This window comes from Cebidichthys violaceus, unplaced genomic scaffold (genome assembly GCF_023349555.1).
Source record: "Cebidichthys violaceus isolate CVI_PGR_0920_01 unplaced genomic scaffold, fCebVio1.0.p SCAF_12, whole genome shotgun sequence".
Lineage (NCBI taxonomy): Eukaryota > Metazoa > Chordata > Actinopteri > Perciformes > Stichaeidae > Cebidichthys > Cebidichthys violaceus.
In genome coordinates, this window is record NW_027176285.1 from 2,993,403 (window position 1) to 3,015,245 (window position 21,843).

The 21,843-nt window shown below is 41.2% G+C and overlaps 1 protein-coding gene across 1 annotated transcript in view; it reads left to right on the top strand.

Moving 5' to 3' along the window:
* Positions 1 to 1,242: 1,242 nt before the first annotated feature.
* Positions 1,243 to 21,843, top strand: part of si:dkey-247m21.3 (5-hydroxytryptamine receptor 4) — a 39,713-nt gene continuing 19,112 nt past the window's right edge. Inside the window, exons 1-6 of the mRNA XM_068705917.1 lie at positions 1,243 to 1,352; positions 17,040 to 17,121; positions 17,323 to 17,493; positions 18,293 to 18,493; positions 18,666 to 18,819; positions 20,450 to 21,114. Coding sequence (XP_068562018.1) covers positions 17,099 to 17,121; positions 17,323 to 17,493; positions 18,293 to 18,493; positions 18,666 to 18,819; positions 20,450 to 21,114 — 1,214 coding nt within the window. The 5' untranslated portion in view covers positions 1,243 to 1,352; positions 17,040 to 17,098. The remainder of the gene's footprint in view (positions 1,353 to 17,039; positions 17,122 to 17,322; positions 17,494 to 18,292; positions 18,494 to 18,665; positions 18,820 to 20,449; positions 21,115 to 21,843) is intronic.

Genomic DNA, 21,843 nt, shown 5'->3' on the forward strand with positions numbered 1-21,843 from the left:
GAGTTCCATTTAAACTTGTCCGTGAACTGATTCTCGTCTCTCAACAACAGAGGGAACGTCTCTGTATTAGGATGGTACATTGCATTACATTGCACATTGTACCAAAGCACTTGGGACACTTTTGAATTCCACCTAGCCCACCTCTATTAAACATACAGCTCAATAGGCATTGGACGTGGGAAGGCCCAGGACCCAGGCTCTCCAATCCAGGGAGGAACTGCAGAGATGGTGCAGAGGTGTAGGTTGGACTGCTCCTCCCAGAGGCGCGGTGGACTGAGATTATAGCAGGGTTGTGAACGTGACAGGTATGTGGGAGTGAGTGGCGGTTGCTGTGATAGAAATAACCTGTGTGGAAAAGAAAAACATGTAGTGTGGCTGACAAGACTGCACGGTATGTAACGGTATGTCAACATGGCGTGGTAATTATGTTATTATTAAATGTAAATATAAGCAGCATTTAGCACAACAATCAACACGAGTCGAAGAAGAGGCCTTAATACGACACGCAGGACTATCATTACATGAATATTATGTCAGACAAACAAATATAGACTCAAAACCCACAAACAGAGACATCTGTCCTCTATGCTGGAGTGGACACTTTTCATAAAAGACATCAAACAAACTGATATACTTTTTTTTTTTTACTATTCCTGGCACAGGTATAGCAATCATGGCAACAGCAATTTGATTGATGAAAACTTATTTTAAATATAGTAAGTGTGATTAATCACTATTTTGTTATTTCAGCATCCCATGCTTTTGAGAAGCTATACGCTCTGGCGGGCGCTACAGGATGCCTCTGCCAACAAAGTTATGTTACAGTATATGTATAAATAGAAGTCATGTAGTAAACTGTATTCATGCAGCACGCTGTGCCCATGAGATGCATGCATATCTCGGCATAACACCGATTATTATTTCATAGTTGAGACCAATTAAACATTTTCTCTAAAGTGCAATGGCCAATTCAGATTTCCCCAACATGTGGCGTCAATTCCTTTTCTTGGAAGCACCGGTTTCAGGCCGTCAAACAGTAACTGTGAAACTGCCACACGATGGCAGCATCGATCACCTCTCTCTCTCTCTCTCTCTCTCTCTCTCTCTCTCTCTCTCTCTCTCTCTCTCTCTCTCTCTCTCTCTCTCTCTCTCTCTCTCTCTCTCTCTCGCTCTCTCCCTCTCAATGGCACGAGGCGGACTGTCGTCGAGTGTCACTCATTTGCTCGGACTCCCAGGGTACGCGGCAGTTTTTTCTTCTTCTTTCTATTCCCGTTTCCAGCCGTGATATGGGAGCCACCAGCACTCACTGGGGCGCCTGGATGGGAGGAAGGGAGGCGAGGAGCCCGGCACAGGTGAGCAGGTTTACATCGATTATTTTTTTAAAGTTTTGACAGACAGAAGACAGAAAGATAGAAACAATGTTTATGAGACACATATCAATCATAGGATGTAACAGTTATGCTTTTTCTGTGTCGAGTTTAACTTTAAACACACGGATGCTTTCCAGATAATGGTAATTCATTAAGTAATTTAAATTATAGACAGAACATTTTAATTAAGAATGTTTTCTCTGATTACTGACTTGAAAGAGACAGTTCACTGTGTGTGTTGTTGCCAGCCAAGAGTTACACACTCTCCTGATCGTCACGTCTATTTATTGGCACTGATGTGGCATGCAGGTGTTAGAGGTGATTTCATCTGGTTTCCATCCTCCTCCTTTCTTATGCATCACATGCAATACACACTTCAATTTGGGTGTTTATCATTTTGTAATTATCATTCACTGTATTTGACTCATTCATTCGCCCAATTTTTCACAGTTTAATGAATTATCATTTACAGCAGCCCACTTGAACATTAAAAAAAAGAACAACGAGGCCTGCCTTTGAGCTACATTTGATTGTCATTTAAAATATGTGTTTCCCCACCAAGAAGACTATACTGCATTCAGTTTCATATTCAACTGTTCAATTAGCTTATGTCCCTGGTTTCACCACTTAAAGTGCTACTATTTCCCTCAAACCACACAAAAAAAAAATCTAAATGTACAGGAGCCGAGACCTTTACAGACAGACATATAGTGACCAGGTCTTTTCAAGAAATTTGTTATAGGCCTAGATATATGAAGGTCAGCTTTAGATGAAAAACAGTTGATTGATGTACAGCAGCAGAAGTTAATGGTCTGCAGGCAGAGAATCTTGCATAAAGACAGATAACATTTGTATTTAATATTTAGTCTACATTCTAAGAAACGTGGGCCCAGAAGAAGTGCTTAAACTGTAGCTGAACTTTAGGTCTTATTACTTATTTTATGAGAGGTGTGTCCATCTGAGTGTATGGATGGGTAAACATACAGTAGATATGGAGAGGAGGAGAGTTCAGGGTCAACGCAATACAAGTCAATTTAGTCTAATAATGTGATATTAAGTCTAATATCACAAATTTGTACAGGACTCTACACCCTCTGTTCCTAGACCCTCGTTTCCACTAAGGAAAACACTTTCCCCCCCAAAAAAACCTTTAATGGGGGAAAAATGGACGATACTGTATGTCGTGTGTACGGATTAACCAACGTGATACAATTACAGTATAGACCATCCAAATGGCAAATATATAGGCGTGAACATATATTGAAAAATTGGATCCAGGAGGATGTTAAGCAGCTTCCAGGTGTCGCAGGAGAGCTACTATAACCTGAGCCACAGCCAGAAGAGAGAGAGAAGGTCCCAGGAGAAGCTAGGGAAAGAGAGAGAGAGAGAGCGAGAGAGAGAGAGAGAGAGAGAGAGATAGAGAGGGAGAGAGAGAGAGAGATGTGCTCTGGGACATGAACAGCTGAGGGTTATTGAGATGCAGTGGCTTTCAGATGTTTACATTGCTCTTGTCAGCGGAACAAACTAGGACTATATCTACTCGGCGTCAATGATACACTGATACACTGAGGTTGAGAAAATAATGAAACAATATAAGCAATTCATTGAAAGTGAAGGTAAAAAAGGGAACACGATAGGAAAAGGCCCTGTGGCCTGCTGAAAGTCTTGAGTGGAATATATGGTTTTAGGAGATCGGGCAGGTAGGGAAGGGGGGCGTGTCAATTTACAGTTTTGCACTGTATGTCATCAAGAGCACCATAAAGTCTGATCTGACATGGGCAGGGAGCCAATAAAGGGAAGCTAAAACTGTTGTGGTATAGTTTTAGTTAAGATTCTACCTGCAGCGTTCTGAACCATTTGAAGGCTTTTTAGTAGACTACTAGCATGTGGTAGGCCTGACAACCAAATGCTACAATAATCCAAACATGGATAATAATACACATGCGTCTACCTAGTCGTTGCTGGGTCTGTTGACCCGCTGAGAACTCCACGAAAAAAGACTATCAAGAGTTTGTTTCACGTCAACATCTCAAAAAATGTTTGCCGGAGGTCTGGACACTTGAAAAGGTCTGCTGTTGTTCAATTATCCCGAACACAGGGAACTGATTGCTGACATTTCAGTGCTGACGTGCTGTAATTTCTCCATCCTTGTTACTTTATTACAGTGTATTTTGTCTGGGAACATGAGCCACACACACACACACACACTCACACACTTATTGCTGTATCCACACAGGTGCTCAAGCACGCACAAATACACACGATACCCATCGATGCAAATGCACCTCAGCAGGGATATGCGGCTACTGCTGCTGCTGCTGTATATTTGGCTGCTTTTCAATAGATTAATCTTTTAATTGACTGTAAACAACAGTAAGATAACTGCCCTGATACACTGCAGATTGTACTGTTTGAACTATGTGAGCATGTGCGTGTTTGTGCACGAGAGGGAGAGAGAGAGAGAGAGAGGGGGATAAAAAAAGACACAGTGAGAAGTTGTGAAAAGAGCACAATGTCCTCAGTAGAAGTGCATTGACAGTCACATATTGTCGTATTCTAGAAGTTAAAGGTATAGAAATCAGGTGGCAAGTGCAGGAAACATCTAATGTGTTTCAAAGCTTTTGTTTAAAACTCCCTAATCTTGACCATGGGTAACCTCCACTAAGCCTGCCTAACACTCATTTACTGAAAACAAAAGTTGAGTTTGTCCGTCTCCCGCTCAATCCTGTTCGTAGTGAGCGGAGACAGCTTCATGAGATTCCACCCGACATGTTGTGTTACTGAAGGATGAGGCAAGTTTGGACAAAATATGTATTGGCAAAGGTGGATAGTGGATTAAGGGTCTCAATCACTGATCCCTCTTGACATACTTCCTGTTTCAGTGATGTAGTCAAACATAATCAGAAAGAAATGGCGGCTTACCATGACGACCCACAGCCCGCTCCTTCTGTTCTGATTGTTTGCCTGCAGCTTTTTGCTAAAGCATAGAGTATTACGGATATTAAGAAGAGATCATATTTAGTTAGACTGGCGTGTGTCTAAGCTATCGATGTAGTGTTTTCAAACGAGGCTGATGCATTGGTGTCTTCCAATAGCGATTCCCTGGGCAGTTGTTCAAATCCCTTGTCTGGCGCTCATCGCTTTCCCTTGACATGCCTCCTATTCTCAGTAAATCAAACCAGCATTGGCTTGCCAACATCTTTTTTGGCTCGTCCAGAGGTACTAAACATATCACACTGAGTCCGCACCGTGTAATCCCTAGAACACACACCATCGGTTCTATTTTGCTTTGATATAAGAACCAATAGATCCTCATCGCTCAGCTTCCCATAAATCGTTTCCCAGGGATAAATAGTCCCAAGTGTGTAACCCCTGTAACATCTGGGAAAGAGACAAAATAAATACAAGGTAATTTGTGAAAACAAGCAGTCATGGTGATTCACCGTTATTTGGCCATTCATTGCATAATACGTTGAATCTGGATAAAATGCGAATCTGATTTTGATTATCTTAGGAGAAAACAAGCATCCCTACCTCATACAGAAATTGAAGGGCTAAGAAAGACGCAATTCTAGCACTGGCTGGCAGCCATAAGCAGAGCGAAAGCCCGGGCCACTTCCCAGGTATGAGCATCTGTAGGTGAATCGGGGAGGTGAAACACACTGGCGTTGAGAGACGGGGGAATGTACTCTAGTAACCTGCCCCGGGCGCATGAAGGTAATTTATTAGTGACAGAAAAAACAGTAATTTTGAGGATCAGCCCTGGTCTTTGCGTTTACCAGAAACAGTTAACTTCTTGTCCCTGCACTGTCCTGTCCTTATTAGCCACTCCCTGTAGACATTTAGGAGAGAACCAGCGCCTTCGGGCTAATCTTAGGCCGTCTGCACCAACGGCAACTCATTAGCCTGATTCCCCAGGGCTAGCCAGGCCCTATTCATTATCAAGCTCACCTCAACCTCCAAGAAACATATCCGTCTTTTTGCCTCTCGCTTATCAGAGATACTGCACGTTAGCGTATAGGCAGTGGTGATCGAGATAAGCTCTGTGTTTATTTCAACTGTTGAATTAGTATATGAGTATACTTTTCCTTAAGGGTATGTTATCTACTTTCTCTTCCTGATGGTTTGTTGATATCATGTTGTTTAATGGCTTTCTTCTTTTGAATATGACAAATAGCTACTTTGACATGACTTTGATGAAAGGTAGCGCTGACAGTGTTAGTTTATTTAACTGAGTCGTAGAATGCGTGCATCCGACCAGCTTAGTGAACAGGGGTTTCCCAGTGGACTAATTAAATAGAGCTTTTCAAATTCTCAAGGTGAGCAACTGCCTAATGGTCAATAGGCGTCAGACCTTCTGCAGACCTTCTGAAGCTGAAACTATGCCTCCATGTAGACTTCCTTGTGTGCTGATGCTCAGCTGTCACTCTCCAGTCCTTTGATGCTCCTCTGACATTGTCTGACTTCCTTGTGCATGAGCACATTCTGGGTTTCCCAAGTGGTCTATACAAATTCCTAAATGTATCCAAGCAGTGTGCTTGCCAAAAAACTATCTCACACAGCAATGAACAAACACAAACAGGCTTCCAAATAACTTTTTTTTGCCGCACCAGCACTCTGGAGCCTCGTGACGCCAAAAATTGGGCCGGGAGCCAACGGGGAACCGATGGCCCCTTCACCACTTCCTGCCTTCTTTCTCGATCCACGCCAATCTTTAAACTCTGCCTTCATTTTTAATCTCAAATACACTCCTGTGAAGTTTTGTGACTGAATCTTTCATTGTCATGACAGAATCTGTCCACAGACAGACAGACAGACATAAACACCTGTCAAAGTACTCAAAACCCCTTCTCTAGTAGTTAGATCTAAACGTTGGCTGTGTCAATCTCTTAAAGCTAGAATTACATTCCAGGCTTGTGTTAGAAATTCCTAGATCATTGTTGACTTTCTAATTCTGCTACAAGTTACTTGATGGAGGAAGCGTTGAGAAGCAAGCCAGCGTAGGGTTTCTCTTTCTGTGGAACGACGAAGATTGTTCTTTTTTTTGTTTGTTGGATGAGGCGATGATGCGGTTGGTTGCACGTCTCTTCACTGGTGCTTGACAAACCTTATATATAAACCTTTGCAGTAAAATGTTGTCAACAGTAAAATGTCTGTGTTTCAAGAATTGTATGTGTTGGTATGAGTTTTATCTTGAATAATTGGGCCGATATATGTTGGAAAGGTGGGCGTGAAAAGCTTCAAGTGAACTATTATAGATCTGAGAATAAATTAACGAAGAGGGACTGTCAACATTTTGACCAGCTGTTGCTTTTATTATTCATATTGTTTGTCTTTGTCGTAAAAATCTTTATCTGACAATGCTTTTGGCTGTTCATTTTATTTTATTTTTATTGGTTGGCATATATTTGCCTTCTTGAACTTATTATAAGCAGTATTTCCCGGCAGCGCTTATGCAGAAAGAGATATTGATTTGGACAGTGGTGCAATGAGAAAGTGGAAAAGCGATCAGGCCTAACTAAATCCACGGGGGAAGGCTCACAGTGGGCGATGGCCCCCGGGTAGAGGCTCTATTTCCACAGCCTTCCCTTTTCGAGCACAATGTAACTTTATGTGTGTGTGTGTGTGTGTGTGTGTGCTTCCGTGCACATGTTTATGTTTAGTCATTTCCCGTTTACCACCTTCGTCCAGTGAGCCGGCACCCTTATTGTGACGAGCCCAGCGCGCTCAATTACCCGCTCACAACCCATTACCCTCACCCACACGGCTTTATTCAGAGGACACGCTCCATCCACTCAGAGCTGCATCTCGCTCCAGCCGTGTGTGCAGGAGGCCGGTGTTTGATTTGGAGCGTCCCAGTGAGCGCATGGAAAACCCAGCGCCTCTTCAAAACGGGAATAAATGAAGTGTTTTTGAATATTCAAATATGTAATTGCAGATGACATTATTGATTTGAGGTCGGGTTTGTGGTTTTGTTCAACCTTGTTGGAGCGGCAGATTCAGCGGGTGCAAAGACAATTTCTGGCGACAAAATGTTGACTCGTCGCTTTTTTTGTTGTTTGTTTGGATTCACTTTAGTTGTTACCTTGGCAACAACTACTCTTCCTGGGGTCCATATTAAGAAAATAGAGTAACCGTGTTCACACACAGAAATAGACTGTATTGTATGTATTTCCAAAGTTCTGAATGCTCTTGTGCTAAACTATTGTGTAATCAATTAAGAGAGGCTTATTATCAGTATTTTTTAAATTCATGACTGAGCTTTAAGTATTTATAATGGCAAACACTCTTTGAAACTGTCTTTTTAATGGTGTTATATAACTTAAAGAAACCGAATCTGTTCTTCAGCCCCATATGCACTGGATGTTTCAAAAATTCAGTCATCTTTTTTTTTTTTAGCCGCCAAATATGGTCTAAACTGGATAACAAATGTCTCCAGATGCTGCCTGGTCATTACACAGACTGGTAGTTAATAGAAACCCACCAGATGAACCGTCCTGTTTGCACATCACATGCCACATCCATGTAGTTTATGTGGACTCAAAATAGACACAAAGCCAGCCAGTACAGCCCGTGTCCAGATGGATTTCATCTCAAATCTTCCTCTTCCCCTACATGTGACCCCTGGTTTGAGATTGTAATGAGTTAATTCTCAGCAGACGTTGTTCAACAGGATCTGTCATTACAGCAACTATTCCAGGCTCATGACCGAGAAGGTTGTGAGTTCACGGTGTGCTGCTGTCGCTGCACAAAGCTTCTGAGAGGGAAAACATGTCTGCTGTATAAATGTGCTTTAGGTTGAAGACGAACTGAGCCAAAGGCATTACTTATTGTGCTGCAGTAATGTTTTTCTGTAACAAGTATCATATGGGAAATTAATAATAATAGTAATACTACTAAAAACAATACATATTATTATTATTATAATCATAGCAATAATAGTATTGATATGTTATTATAGGAGTTATTAGCCACGTAATGTTTACTAAATAACTTAATATTCAATGCGTTGCCTAATTGATAACATTTTCAATTAACTGGACCAGCGCACGAGCCTTGCTGGCATGAGCAGTGTTAGCATAAGCACCATCTATATAGAAACGTTATTGACCAATAATCCAAAAACATGAATTATGTTTGAAAGGTGACCCCTGCGCACTGCAGGGAATTAAACACAGCAACATTAATAACAAGTGCTGAGCGTGAATAATGGAGACAAAAAAAAAAAAATAAGGATCTGAGAAATTACAAGTGACATTCAATCCACTCTAGATGCTCTTTCCACCACATATTTGAATGTCTATTGGCTGCAGTGGAGAGTTTAATGTTGTGGACTACTGAGGAGCCCTTTGGGAGGAATTGTTGGTGTGCTGCTGCTGCTGCTGCTGCTGCTGCTGGTGGTGGTGCTGCTGCTGCTGCTGCTGCTGCTGGTGGTGGTGGGGAGTTATTTGATGGTTTTGAATTGTGTCCCAAACCACTTGATTCTTGAGCAACCTTTACACGTTTGTCATTTCTCCAGTTCTTCTGTTTCCTGCTGCTGCTTTCAGTTAACATAGTATTATAGAATACAAACTCCTTGGCTTAGTGTGCGTGTGTGTGTGTGTGTGTGTGTGTGTGTGTGTGTGTGTGTGTGTGTGTGTGTGTGTGAGAGAGAAATCGGATGGTGTTTTTTGCTCTTGGCTGATCATTGCTGAGTTAAACTGACAGGGGTTCTGCTTTCTGTTTTGCAGTCACGCAGTCGTGAAAATACATGCGAGATCTTTCCACAAACTTCAAAGTCAATCGAGATGAAGAGCCTCGTTAAGTTTGTGATTTATAAAGCAATTTGACATCAGCTTTGACATGTTTCTCAAGTTTCAAGATCAGATTGTTTTCACTGATATTTAATATCGATTTGGCGACACCCGTGGTTTTCTCACAGTTGCGGACGAACCTTTTGAGCTACATTTGAACTGGTGCAGGGTGTGTGGATGGCTCTTTAAAGACACTCATAATCCACGCAGGACAAACGCAATCCTTAAACACAAACACGCCGGGCTTCTGTGTGAGGCTCCGAGTCCATTTGGAAAAAGAAGGTTGGCGTTCGGTGTTGTTTGCAGGTCTCAACATACGGGTAAACAAGACCTCCATCAGTGAGTCTTAATCATACAGCACCGTTCATTGGCAAATGTTTAATTTTTGAAGATGCACTTGGAAAATATTGACAGACCTAAGAGAAAAGGAGCGAGTGCCGTCATTAAGTGCTAGATTCATTGTAGAAGACACAGAGGCTGGGTTCCAATTCGCAGACTAACACACTATTCACACTACTTTTTACGACACAAAATGAAGCATGAAGTGCGTTCCGCAGGCATCCTATGTTGATTTAGGGTGTGTGAGAAATGTCCGGATGTATTCTAGATTAGCAAGAATTTCTTCATATAGAGCCTAGTGGACATACTCAACTGCCCCAAAATGCATTGCGGCTCTACAGACTCAAACCATTGGATAAAATAAGTGTGATGGAGGTGAATGGCATTAAGGTACGGTTAAAAGGAATTTACTTTTAAACATATTTAACACTAAAATATTTAAGAATTTTGATTTGCCTGAAAATAATACTGGAAGAGGTCATGTTGATTTCCATCTGTGATAGACAATGTTCAGTTTTTAGCGGCGGCTCAGACCGGTAACGTCGTGGTCGATACACAGTTGTGATGCAGAGAAGACGCACTGCTTGAGTGTACTTCAGTGTGAACGGTCTGCCGGCAATGGATTTTTTTCAACCTTTTGTTAGCATGCTATTTTGAACACCGCTGAAGAGACCACTTAATACACTCACAATAGCAGACCAGAATACAATGCAACGCTACAGAACAGGAGTGTTTTGGCTGCACAATCTGCATGCATGCATCATTCAATAGGACATAAATCACCAAATAGATAGAATAACATTTAATCATAATGGATACTTGTGTTTTTCTTGAAATAATACGTTGCGTTGTTGTCAAAGAATCTCATAAAAAGACTAAAACTAACAGTGTTTCTTTCTTAATACTGAACAACTTCCCTACCCAGTCTGTGGCGCTCAACCTTTATTTTACTTTCATTTTTTTTAAATACTTGTTGTGAATTGGGCTCATAATTAAGGAGCATGTCACCCACTGCTACTGTGTGTAATAAACTACATCCGGCTTTGGCTACACAGGCAAGTTGGATCAATTCACTTATGGCTTGTGGTCTTTTCATGAGATTTCTGGTGATGTTTTATATCATCCTTATCTTTTAACCCTTACTATTAATGATTATCGACACTGATCACCATCTAGACACTACAGCACGGCCTCGGGTGAGAGCATCTGCCCCCGGCAAGAGTTTGTTTAAGAGCCAGCCTTCCCTACTCAAACAATTAAAATTACTGTAGCAGAGTCTGCTGAGCATGATACCTCTCAGTCTCCTTGGCAACTGGACCAGAGACTCCTCCTCCACATACAAACAAAAATATGTGCATATAAACACACACACACACACACACACACACACACACACACACACACACACACACACACACACACACACACACACACACACACACACACGGTTCAGCCCTCTCACAATCTGAGGTGTGAGATTATGTGAGAAGTACTTCCCACCTGACAGAAAACAAGTGACTGGAGAGTTGAAGATTATTTAATTCACTGAAAAACAGTGAAAAACACACTACTGTTTAATCAAAGTAATGTGATTTGCAACTTTTAGTCTTTTTTTGCATCACAAATGATCTCAGCAAACACTTGTGGGCACATTGTCAAGCAGTCAGCATATTGCACGTTATTCTGCACACCTGCTGGAAAGCCATTGTCATTTAGTGTGGAATTGTGCTTGTGTGTGTGTGTGTGTGTGTGTGTGTGTGTGTGTGTTTGTGTGTGGCATAAAGTGCATAATAACCATTTATTTGTAGGTCACATTTCCCAGTGATTGCTAAATTCAGTGCCAGAAATTGATTCGAAACAGAATTACAGTAGTAGCGTTCTCCCACAGATGGAGAAAACTCAAACCTGATGGAAAAGTGAAAATAGCTTAAAAAACGACATCTTTCCAGGATTGTCTTTGACACGAACACAAACTTGGTCTTCAGTCAAGTAGAGTCGGGCTTTCAGACATGCATCAGGTAGGCAGTTTGTGCAGCCCAGAAGATCAGGAAGTTTCCCAGATGGCAAGTGAGCATCTCTTCTAATTACAGCTCACATCAGATGAGTCAGTCAGTCCTCCTACGTCGTCTGTCTGCCTGCCTGTTTGTTTGTTTGTTTGTTTGTTTGTTTGTTTGTTTGTTTGTTTGTTTGTTTGTTTGTTTGTTTGTTTGTTTGTTTGTTTGTTTGTTTGTTTGTTTGTTTGTTTGTTTGTTTGTATCTATCTATCTATCTATCTATCTATCTATCTATCTATCTATCTATCTATCAGACCTGTCTATCTATCTATCTATCTATCTATCAGACCTGTCTGTCTGTCTGTCTGTCTGTCTGTCTGTCTGTCTGTCTGTCTGTCTGTCTATCTATCTATCTATCTATCTATCTATCTATCTATCTATCTGTCTGTCTGTCTGTCTGTCTGTCTGTCTGTCTGTCTGTCTGTCTGTCTGTCTGTCTGTCTGTCTGTCTGTCTACAGACATATACATGTTTTAATGTCTTGGACTTGAACTGCTCTCCTTTAGTATTTGTACTTGTTACCCTTGACTTCATGTTGTTCATATTGCTGATGTGGGCGTTTTTTCACTTAATTACTCTACCTTTGACAAATTCAGCCTGTCTTGTTTTTAGCCACACAAGTGGTGTAGCTCTACGGAGGCCAATGTCGGTCGGTCAGTCGGTTGGTCCACCACTTTGGTCCACAGCAGGTCAAAGCTTTCATTCATACAGTGAAATATGTCAACACTAATTTGATGGATTGGCACATTTTGCACAGACATTTACGGGGCCGAGAGGATGAATCCTAATGAATTTGTGAATTTGCTAACTTTTCCTTTTGTGCTCCTTTTGTGAGGTTAAGATTCAGGGTTTTAGGTACTGTAATATGTCATTACATATATTGTTCATATTGTTGAATGGCTTGCCATGAAATTGTTCTATTATTTACATTAAATTCAGCTTCCCTGAGATGATGCACAATTTAGTTTTAGTATATATTTGTAGAGTTTTGGCCAAAATCAATAATGATGAGTTGTTTTTTTCTCAGAACTTAAATGATGGGGGGGGGGGAACAGATACAATGAAAAAAAAAAGCTTTTTGAATCGCAATAATGACAATAACTGTGGGCTGTAGAGGACAAACAATTGTCAAAAGGCAACCTAGTCTCTCCCTGCTCTCCAGAGTTCATTCCGTTCTGTCAGTCCGATGTGAAATGGACACGGTGAGCTGTGAAAACACGCCTCCCTGGACGCACATCACACAAGAGAACCGCAGCAATCTGTCAGAGGCACGGCTCTTCACCTTTCTTACTCACTCCTTTTTTTTTTTTTCCTATTGTTGAAATTGAGATCGAGCAAATATTTTTCTCATTCCCTACATTCCTACGTGTGAGTGACTGAGTGAGCAACGGGTACGAGGGTGGGTAGTGTTAGTTTTGTTGTCCAGTGATGATTTCTGTGTGTGAGAGGATAATGCTCATTACAGTTTCCTCTACGGACCGTTTGAAATGCAAACAGTGGTCAGTCATGTTTGTGGTGTTCTGTTAAAAACTGGGTGTTGTAATGAGAATGCAAAGCTGAACAACATCCAATCTGTGCACCATTGTTGAGCCAAATTATTCCTGCAGCAACTTGACATTTAATTATATTTTGCTGTGTGTATAATCAGCATTTTTTTTTTTTTTGTCCTAATGATGCGGATACAGGGACCAGGTGCCCGAGGGGTCATGGGGCCCCTAAAGGCCTCAGTCTGCTTCAAATTAAGGCTTGTAAGATCTTATAGAAAAAAATGTATTGGCCTGGTCTCTTTATTTTATTTCATTTTTACATTTTCGCCTTTATTTGACTGACGACAGAGTAGAAATGGAGGGGAGAGAGGGGTGCGACGTGCAACCTAGCACCTGATGCTCGACTCGAACGCGGGACACGGAGGTTATGTAGCATGCACCGTTACCACTCGGCTACCAAGGTGCTCCATTTGTTCATCGTTCACAATTCATTGCGTCTCTCTCCTCTCTAGAATGCAGCCTCCTGTAAGGTCTTTTAGAGCAGGTATGAACACTTGCACCTGCCTTTAGACGTGACCAAGAACGTTTAAAGAGTACTGAACCCTTTAGTCTGAGCTTATGTATCGAGTGACTGTTATTAAGATTGTGTATGATTGTCGTTCCCAACCTTTCTTGTCTGAAGTACCTCTACTCCCCCGTCGGATGAGCTCAAGTATGCCTTCAACACCATCCGTCCTGTTCCAAATGTGTTTTTTTGAATGGATTTCCATAAAGTGGATGTTATTTAGCGCTATTAATGCAATAAAACTGCATAGCATTACATAATGTTTACAGGTTTATAACTGACTTAATTAACATTCCAAAAGGTCCAAATTGAGAAAATCTCCTCGAGCAAAGGTCCAGAACATTACAATAATATCTAACTTGCGCTATTTAGTGCCACATATATATATATTTATATATATATATATATATATATATATAAATATATATAAATATATATACGTATATATATATATATATATATATATATACGTATATATATATATATACGTATATATATATATATATATATATATATATACGTATATATATATATATATATTTATATACGTATATATATATATATATATATATATATATACATATATATATATATATATATATATATATATATATATATATATATATATATATATATATACGTATATATATATATATACGTATATATATATATATATACGTATATATATATTTATATATATACGTATATATATATATATATATATATATATATATATATATATATATAAATATATATATATGTGGCACTAAATAGCGCAAGTTAGATATTAGGATATGGTGCGTAGTTACAAAATCACTTCACCTCAGGTTGATAACAGACCATCTCTAGGTTATTCTCAGAGAGAACCAGGACATTCTGATGTCCGGATCCTGACCGCGGTCCGCCTATTAGTGACCCCTGGTGTAGTGTGTCCTTTGCAAACCGTCTGATGTAGGTGGTAGTTAACTGGTTATTACAACAGTAAATATACTAAATGATGATCAGCGTCAAACCAATTTGCAATCAACTTTTCTTTTCTTTTTTTTCTTAACAAAAAAAATAATAAATAAATAATAAAAAATATATATATATTTTTTAAAGCATAATTAATTTTTTTTTAGATAACACATTTGTTCCACTTAACCCCTGTGAACTGCTGAGGTACAGCCTTGGGTGCATACATCCCTGGTCGGGACTTGACCATCAAAGATGGCGGTCTGTCCATGGTCCGCATGTGTTCAGAGAAAAAGAACTTGGTGTCTTACTGGCCCATGAAGGTACAAATGGTATGTTATCCTCTTGTGTTATCTCTCTGCTCTCCTCAGGACAGTGGAGCCGTTGATAGAAAAAAACATTTGTTTTGGTTTTAATTTCAGCTCAATTTCACAATCCAATGAATGTTATGTATTATGTGAAGACATTACATTACATTACAGTCATTTAGCAGACGCTTTTATCCAAAGCGACTTACAATAAGTGTATTCAACATAGGTATTCAAGAGAACTACTAGTCACCAGAAGTCATAAGTGCATCTCCTTGTTTACACAAGCATCTAAGAGCATAAACCAGAGCAAAAGACGGGACAAGTCAGAACTGGAAAAGCCGTTGATTAGTTGAGGTCTTTTTTTGTCTCTGGGGACCAGCGAGCAAATCGAGACCAGTCTGTCTGACCCATACTGTAACTGTTTATTCTGAGACGAAGTCAAATGGTTATATGCCAAGATTGATTGATGCTTATATAAGAATAACAAAAAAATTGTCTAGATAAAATAAAGTGACACATCAAAGCCATACAGCCAACATTGCATCAACACCGGGTCAGAGAATTGAGATATACTGGACTAGTCGTGACAAACTCAAATCGGTGATGTGCCTGCAGGAAGTAGGAGTTGTTGACAGGATCGCCGGCTGTCACAGTCTTTCAGATGATATTGACTGTGGAGATAAGACAAGACAGCCGTCATAAAATGGCAGAGAAAGCAGATGTTGTAATAGGTGCTTAGAGCTGATAAGGCATCTACAACTGCACTGATGAAAGGTCCTCTGCTGTTCCTCAAGAACAGATACTTACTGTAAAATGACTCAGACTGTGACTCAGAGACATTTTCAACCTTTATTTGTCATTTCCGTCAGATTGGCTGATTTTGACAGAATCCTCTCAGTCAACCATATTGTAAACATAATGAGAAACTGCATGTACAGACACGGCCCACCACTTTGGTGAACACAAAATTATTGCAACAACTATGAGATGGATTGCGATGAAGCTTTGGTAATCACCTGACTTTTCTTCTAGCGCCACCATGAAGAGGACATTTTTGGATTTAGTGAAAATTGGTACATAGACCCCCCTGAATTTTTAGTCTGGTATTATAATCAGGTCAACATTTGTATTTGTCAAATACTTTATTTTATGACAAAATTCCGTCAAACACACTGACAATCGTAATAGTCAATACATCAATAAATCAATAAATTAATGGAGAAGTAGGGTCATTTTCTCATAAACAATCAGACTTCTTTTTGCCACCAGAGGACTCACCGGTGATGGCTATTGGAAAGAATGCAAGTTTAAGTCACTTCCTTATTAGCTTTACTTTGAAGGACCCTGGCTGGCACTGCAGTCGACAATGACATCAAAATGACTTGACAAAGACATCAATTATAATAATAATATTCACGTAAATTATTTTAGCCACATTTCACATTAGGGAGAAAGCAAAAAAATGTCAGAAACATATGGCTTTGTTCTTTTGGGTTGATTTCTGGAGTGTCCACTGATGTCCTTGGACTTACTTAGAGAGCTGTAATTATCCATACCAAAACAAAGGAAGCTGTGATCTGGATCAGAAGTTATTGATTTGACAGAAAAAGAGAGAGAGGCATACAGGGTCCTGGTCGATAATGACCCAGAGTCAATGCTTTAACGTCTCTCATTGTAAAGTAAATCTCCTCTCAATACCTCAGGCTGTTGTTCCTAAAATCAATCTGTCTATATACTGTCCCTCAATAGGGAGAACCAGGATCTGCTGAATCCCCACTAGTCCCAGAGGTGCTGTTCTGGAGCTAATATCTGACCTTTGACCTCCCTTGACAGGGGAGTAAGAAAGGAGAATTTCCCCTGTGGTACTAACTAAAGCGTGGTATTATTGTTGCATTACAAAGACAAACTAACATGCTGATGGAATCTGGCAGAGACAGCTGCGCCTGTTGCAGCCTATTTGTCTTCTAAATATTACACGCTCTCAAGCTGTGATCCAGTTTCTTTTTTGAGGGACAAATATAATCATTTTCGTCAAGATGGTCAAACAAAAAGAAATCCAGCCCATCTGTACACGCAAGCTAGTGACTAGATTGCAGACTCACCGCAAAAGTGTGTGTGTGTGTGGGTGTGTGTGTGTGTGTGTGTGTGTGTGCGGGTATGTCAACAGGGCCAAGGCATGGGGTGATGAGGACTACCCTCTGCTGACCTCAATGCAGATGACCAGTGATGGCCACAACATCACCTCGACAGTAAGTCATAAATTCAAATATATTTAAACTTTGTATTTAATCTCAGTCTAAACATAACATTCATTTTGCAACATCCCTGGCATTTCCCCCTCTCTCTGCCTTGTTTCCTCTCTTTCTGTCTACAGTACTGTCAATATAATCTACCCTAAATAATCTGATATATGAGGAGTTTTTTATTTTAATTTTGTTTTATTTTTGCAGTTTGTTGGATGACATAATAAACAGAGGACAAGAACAACAGCAACAGCAGCAGGAATTCCTGAGCTTGCTGGAGACGATTGTTCTGACCATCTTTCTCTCCATTATTATCGTCATGACAGTGTTTGGCAACCTGCTGGTCATGGTGGCACTCTGCAAGGATAGACATCTAAGGTGAGCCTGTTGTCATTTTTTAAATGCTGGAAGCAGTAACAGTGGTCCAATCATGGCTTTAAAGCCCTGGTGAAATGAGAAGGGTCTACTTCCAGCCAGCAGAATCCACACAAAACACACACTTCAAGGTTTTCCCCTGTTACCTCAACAAAAAATAAAGGCAGCTACACGTTCACTGCCACGAAATTCACCTATAATGTTGTGGTATTTGGAAAACGTTAGATGTTAAAGTCAGATGTGACTTTAATGAGACAAGCGACACAAACAAAGAGACACAGCCAGGGCATCTGTTTCGTGCTATTTGTACTAAAAACACGCCTGTATCGTGGAATGCATTCTGGGGAAACGTTTTTTGTAAAATGACACATGCTTTGGAACAAACCCATCGAATGTCAAAGCACTCGCATTACAGAGATTCTTTCCTGAAAAATCTCAGGTTTCTGAGCGGACGGGTAGATTGGTAGCCAACCTGTGACATTTCACGACTTGCCTGAAATCTAAGTCCAACAAAACTATACTACTGTTTTTGATCTACACATGAAAAGTTTTGAAAAGGCAAATCAGACAAACAGACATCTGACAGGCTTCATTTAAAACGTGCAGAACAGGACACTTTCCAGTCGCTTCATATTTCTGAAAAGTCACACTGACAGCTGGCAAACTGAGAAGGAAGCACCTTTAAAGGTTAGAGCTCATTACAGTCATGTGAGACATGATGGCACAGTACAGCATATACAGTACACCACGAACTTCTACTGATTTTTTTTGATGCTGTCTTGTTTCCCTGCTTTCCTCTCAGAAAGAAGAAGACAAACTACTTCATCGTGTCGCTGGCGTTCGCCGACTTGCTGGTTGCGTTGCTGGTGATGCCCTTCGCCGCGATCGAGCTGACCACCGGAGAGTGGCGGTACGGAGAGATCTTCTGTCTGGTCCGAACGTCTCTGGACGTCCTGTTGACCACCGCGTCCATACTGCACCTCTGCTGCATAGCGCTGGACAGGTTTGTGTGTGTTTGTGTGTGTGTGTGTGTGTGTGTGTGTGTGTGTGTGTGTGTGTGTGCGAGAGACGAACAAGGGGGATTTGAACCTCATTCGTTGGCTTTCTAGTGTACATCGTGTGTGTGTGTGTGTGTGTGTGTGTGTGTGTGTGTGTGTGTGTGTGTCTTACTCCAGGTATTACGCTATCTGCTGCCAGCCGCTGGTCTACAGACACAAGATGACCCCGGTCAGAGTGGCAGTGATGCTCAGTGGCTGCTGGCTCATCCCCACATTCATCTCCTTTCTACCCATCATGCAAAGCTGGAACGCCATCGGCATCGAGGACATTGTGAGTCCTCAGCCGCTGATATTGGAAATCGAAAAAGGGGGCTCAAAAGAGCAACTGCTGGTTACATTATTATTTTTATTACAGCCCTGCATAAACAATATATACTGTTTATTTTAACAAAGTATCACACTTAACGGTTCACATACCTCCCTCAAATGCCTAAAGAGAGAGATGTTCTTTCTGTGAGGGCAAATGCAGCATACCTTTCCAACCTAATATTCTCTGTTTCTAATAACGTTTCCAATCCCTGGAACAATGACACGCTAATGCAGTGATCACAAAACAATTCCAGTCCCTGTGGAGGCTCTCTTGCTGCGAGCAAAGACGGCACTTCAACAAGCATTTCCTGCTGGTTTGGATATGTTTTGGCGTGAGTTTATTTCAGAGCTGCCTTGAAATGAGCTGCAGGACTCCCAGAGGCAGACGAGGATAGATGAATTTATTCAGCCAGAGTTAATGAAATACTCGGCTCTTTTCTCTGTCTTTCAGTCTGGCAGCATCCAAAGAACAATCTGTTGTTTTTAAGAGCTGGCCGGATGGCTTGAAGTCATATGCCATGGACAAAATTGCATAGGACTTGCTATGACTTATGTCTGCACATTTTAGGCCAGGTTTTAGTGGTTTGATTTTATCTGTTGTGTGTACATTTTTCGTCTTTGGCCGCATGTCTTTCTCTAAAAAAAAAAAAAATTCAGGAAATTTCCATTGCACTCTTGTTCTGCCCAAAAAAGGAATTGTTTGAAATTGTAACTTCTTCTCACTCTAGCTGTCACAAAGCCACAGGAAGTGATTTAATAATTGTGACACAAGTTAAACGATATGGTAAAGTATGTCATCTCGGTGTGAACTGTCTCTGCTCCATTTCCACCAAAACAGAATGAGAGTGGCAGGGTGATATGAAACTAAGGAGTCTCGTCTCTGTCTTAGCTTTGAAACCAGAATTACTCAATATGTGTATTCCAGTGGCGGACCGTGTATTTTATACCTGGGCCTTCTGTGCTCTCCTACTACACTTGAGCCATCTCCTAATAAGCTCATTATGACGCCACAGCTATGGTTATTTGTTTCTAGGAGTGTAATAATACACGTATTCGCATTAAACCGTTCGGTGCGAGGCTTAAGAACCAAACAATACGTTTGAATAATACAATAATACTAGTGCATTTGGAAAATGCAGAAGCTTAAATTGTGGTAAATATAATGTTTTGGGTGGACTGCGCTCACATAACAGACAACAGGCTTTGTAACCTCTGAACCCGGAACAATAATACTTGTAAAATAATAACACTTGTAGTGTATTTGTGAAAAAATTATTAAATACACAAAATTAACACAAAATTATAAAATAGCTATAATTTTGTCATTCTGTTTAGGCCAGCAGAGAAGGCGTAGCTGGCCCTGACGGCCCACCACTGGTGTATTCTGTGAAATATACCTTTTAAATGTTCCTAGGTTTGGATTTTAAGGCTTAGTTTAGCAGTTAGCCCCCTAAAAGTTCAAAAACACTTCTACCTTTAACACCTTATCAATTATCTTGTTCGTTTTATACATACACAAACAAACAAAAAACCTTTTGTTATTTTTAATAATGATTTGTTATTTTTGTGTCCGTGTCTCGTCTCCTCTCCAGATTGAGGAGAGGCGCGCTTTGGCAGGAGGCTCCAACGACACCAGCTGTGTGTTTCTGGTCAACCGGCCGTACGCCCTGATCTGCTCCACAGTGGCCTTCTACGTCCCGTTGGCTCTCATGGTCCTGGCCTACCAGCGGATCTACGTCACCGCCATGACCCATGTGCGGCAGATCGAGACGCTGCAGCGGGCCGGCTCTGCTCCCGTCACTGGGACGACTCCAGTCGTCACCGTGAGGTCCTCCACTTCCTCAGATCCGTCGGAGCACTACCGCCTTAGGACAACAACGGGCTCCTCCTCCTCAGAGCACGGTCCCATAGCGAACAGCCGCATGCGCATAGAGACTAAGGCGGCAAAGACTCTGGCGGTTATAATGGGTTGTTTCTGTCTATGCTGGGCGCCATTCTTCATCACCAACGTGGTGGACCCCTTCATCCATTACTCAGTGCCCTGGCAGCTGTGGACAGCCTGGCTGTGGCTCGGGTACATTAATTCAGGGTTGAACCCTTTCCTGTACGCCTTTCTGAACCGGGCGTTTCGGAGGGCGTTTCTGGTGATTCTCTGCTGTGGGGATGAGCGGTATGCCCGGCAGGGGAGCTGCTCCTATGGACACACCCAAAGAGCGTACTCGGCTGCGTCGGCCAACGGGACGTCTATGGCACTGAGGTAAACACACGGTAAAGGCGCAGGCCTGTCTTCGTGAATATTTGTGTTGTCCCGCTGTGCTCCGTGTTAAAAGTCCATCAAAGAAAAGATCAAGACCACAAGGGGAACCAGGTTCATTTGTCTTCTCTTGCAAAGAGATACGAATGTGCGTTTACTGTGGACTGAGTGCCAGTGGGCTGTGGGAAAGTCCGTTTTTTTTTATACATTCGTATGTTTTTGAGGCACTTCACTGTAAAATTGAAAAGGGAATGACAGATCGGACTGTTATTTGTTCCTTTGTCAATCTATTTGTCACCTCAACCTCATTTTTACAACACTGTGCCCGTTCGGAGCATGTGTGCATTGGGAGCGGGCCAATTGCTTGGCTCCCTGCCCTGGACATGCTGCCGGGAAGTGAAGAAGAAGTTTGGCCTATTCATTATTAAAAGGCGTCACGTGTCCAAATTGCTCCAAATTCGAGGGAGCACTCCACGGGGTCCACAGAAAAGCAGTCATCAAGTGTGAAGTAGATCGGAGGAGCGGTTCTCGAGATATTCAAAGAACACCGAGAAAGACAGACAGACAGACAGACAGACAGACTTCTTGCTCTACAGTTCAAAAGTTAGGCCAGTAGGCCATGTAACATGGACATCACATGTATCAGTACAAGATGACACACTGTATACATTACTGGTTGGTGGCATAGTTTAAGTTAGATTCAATTTGAAGACATTTAGATTAATAAAACAG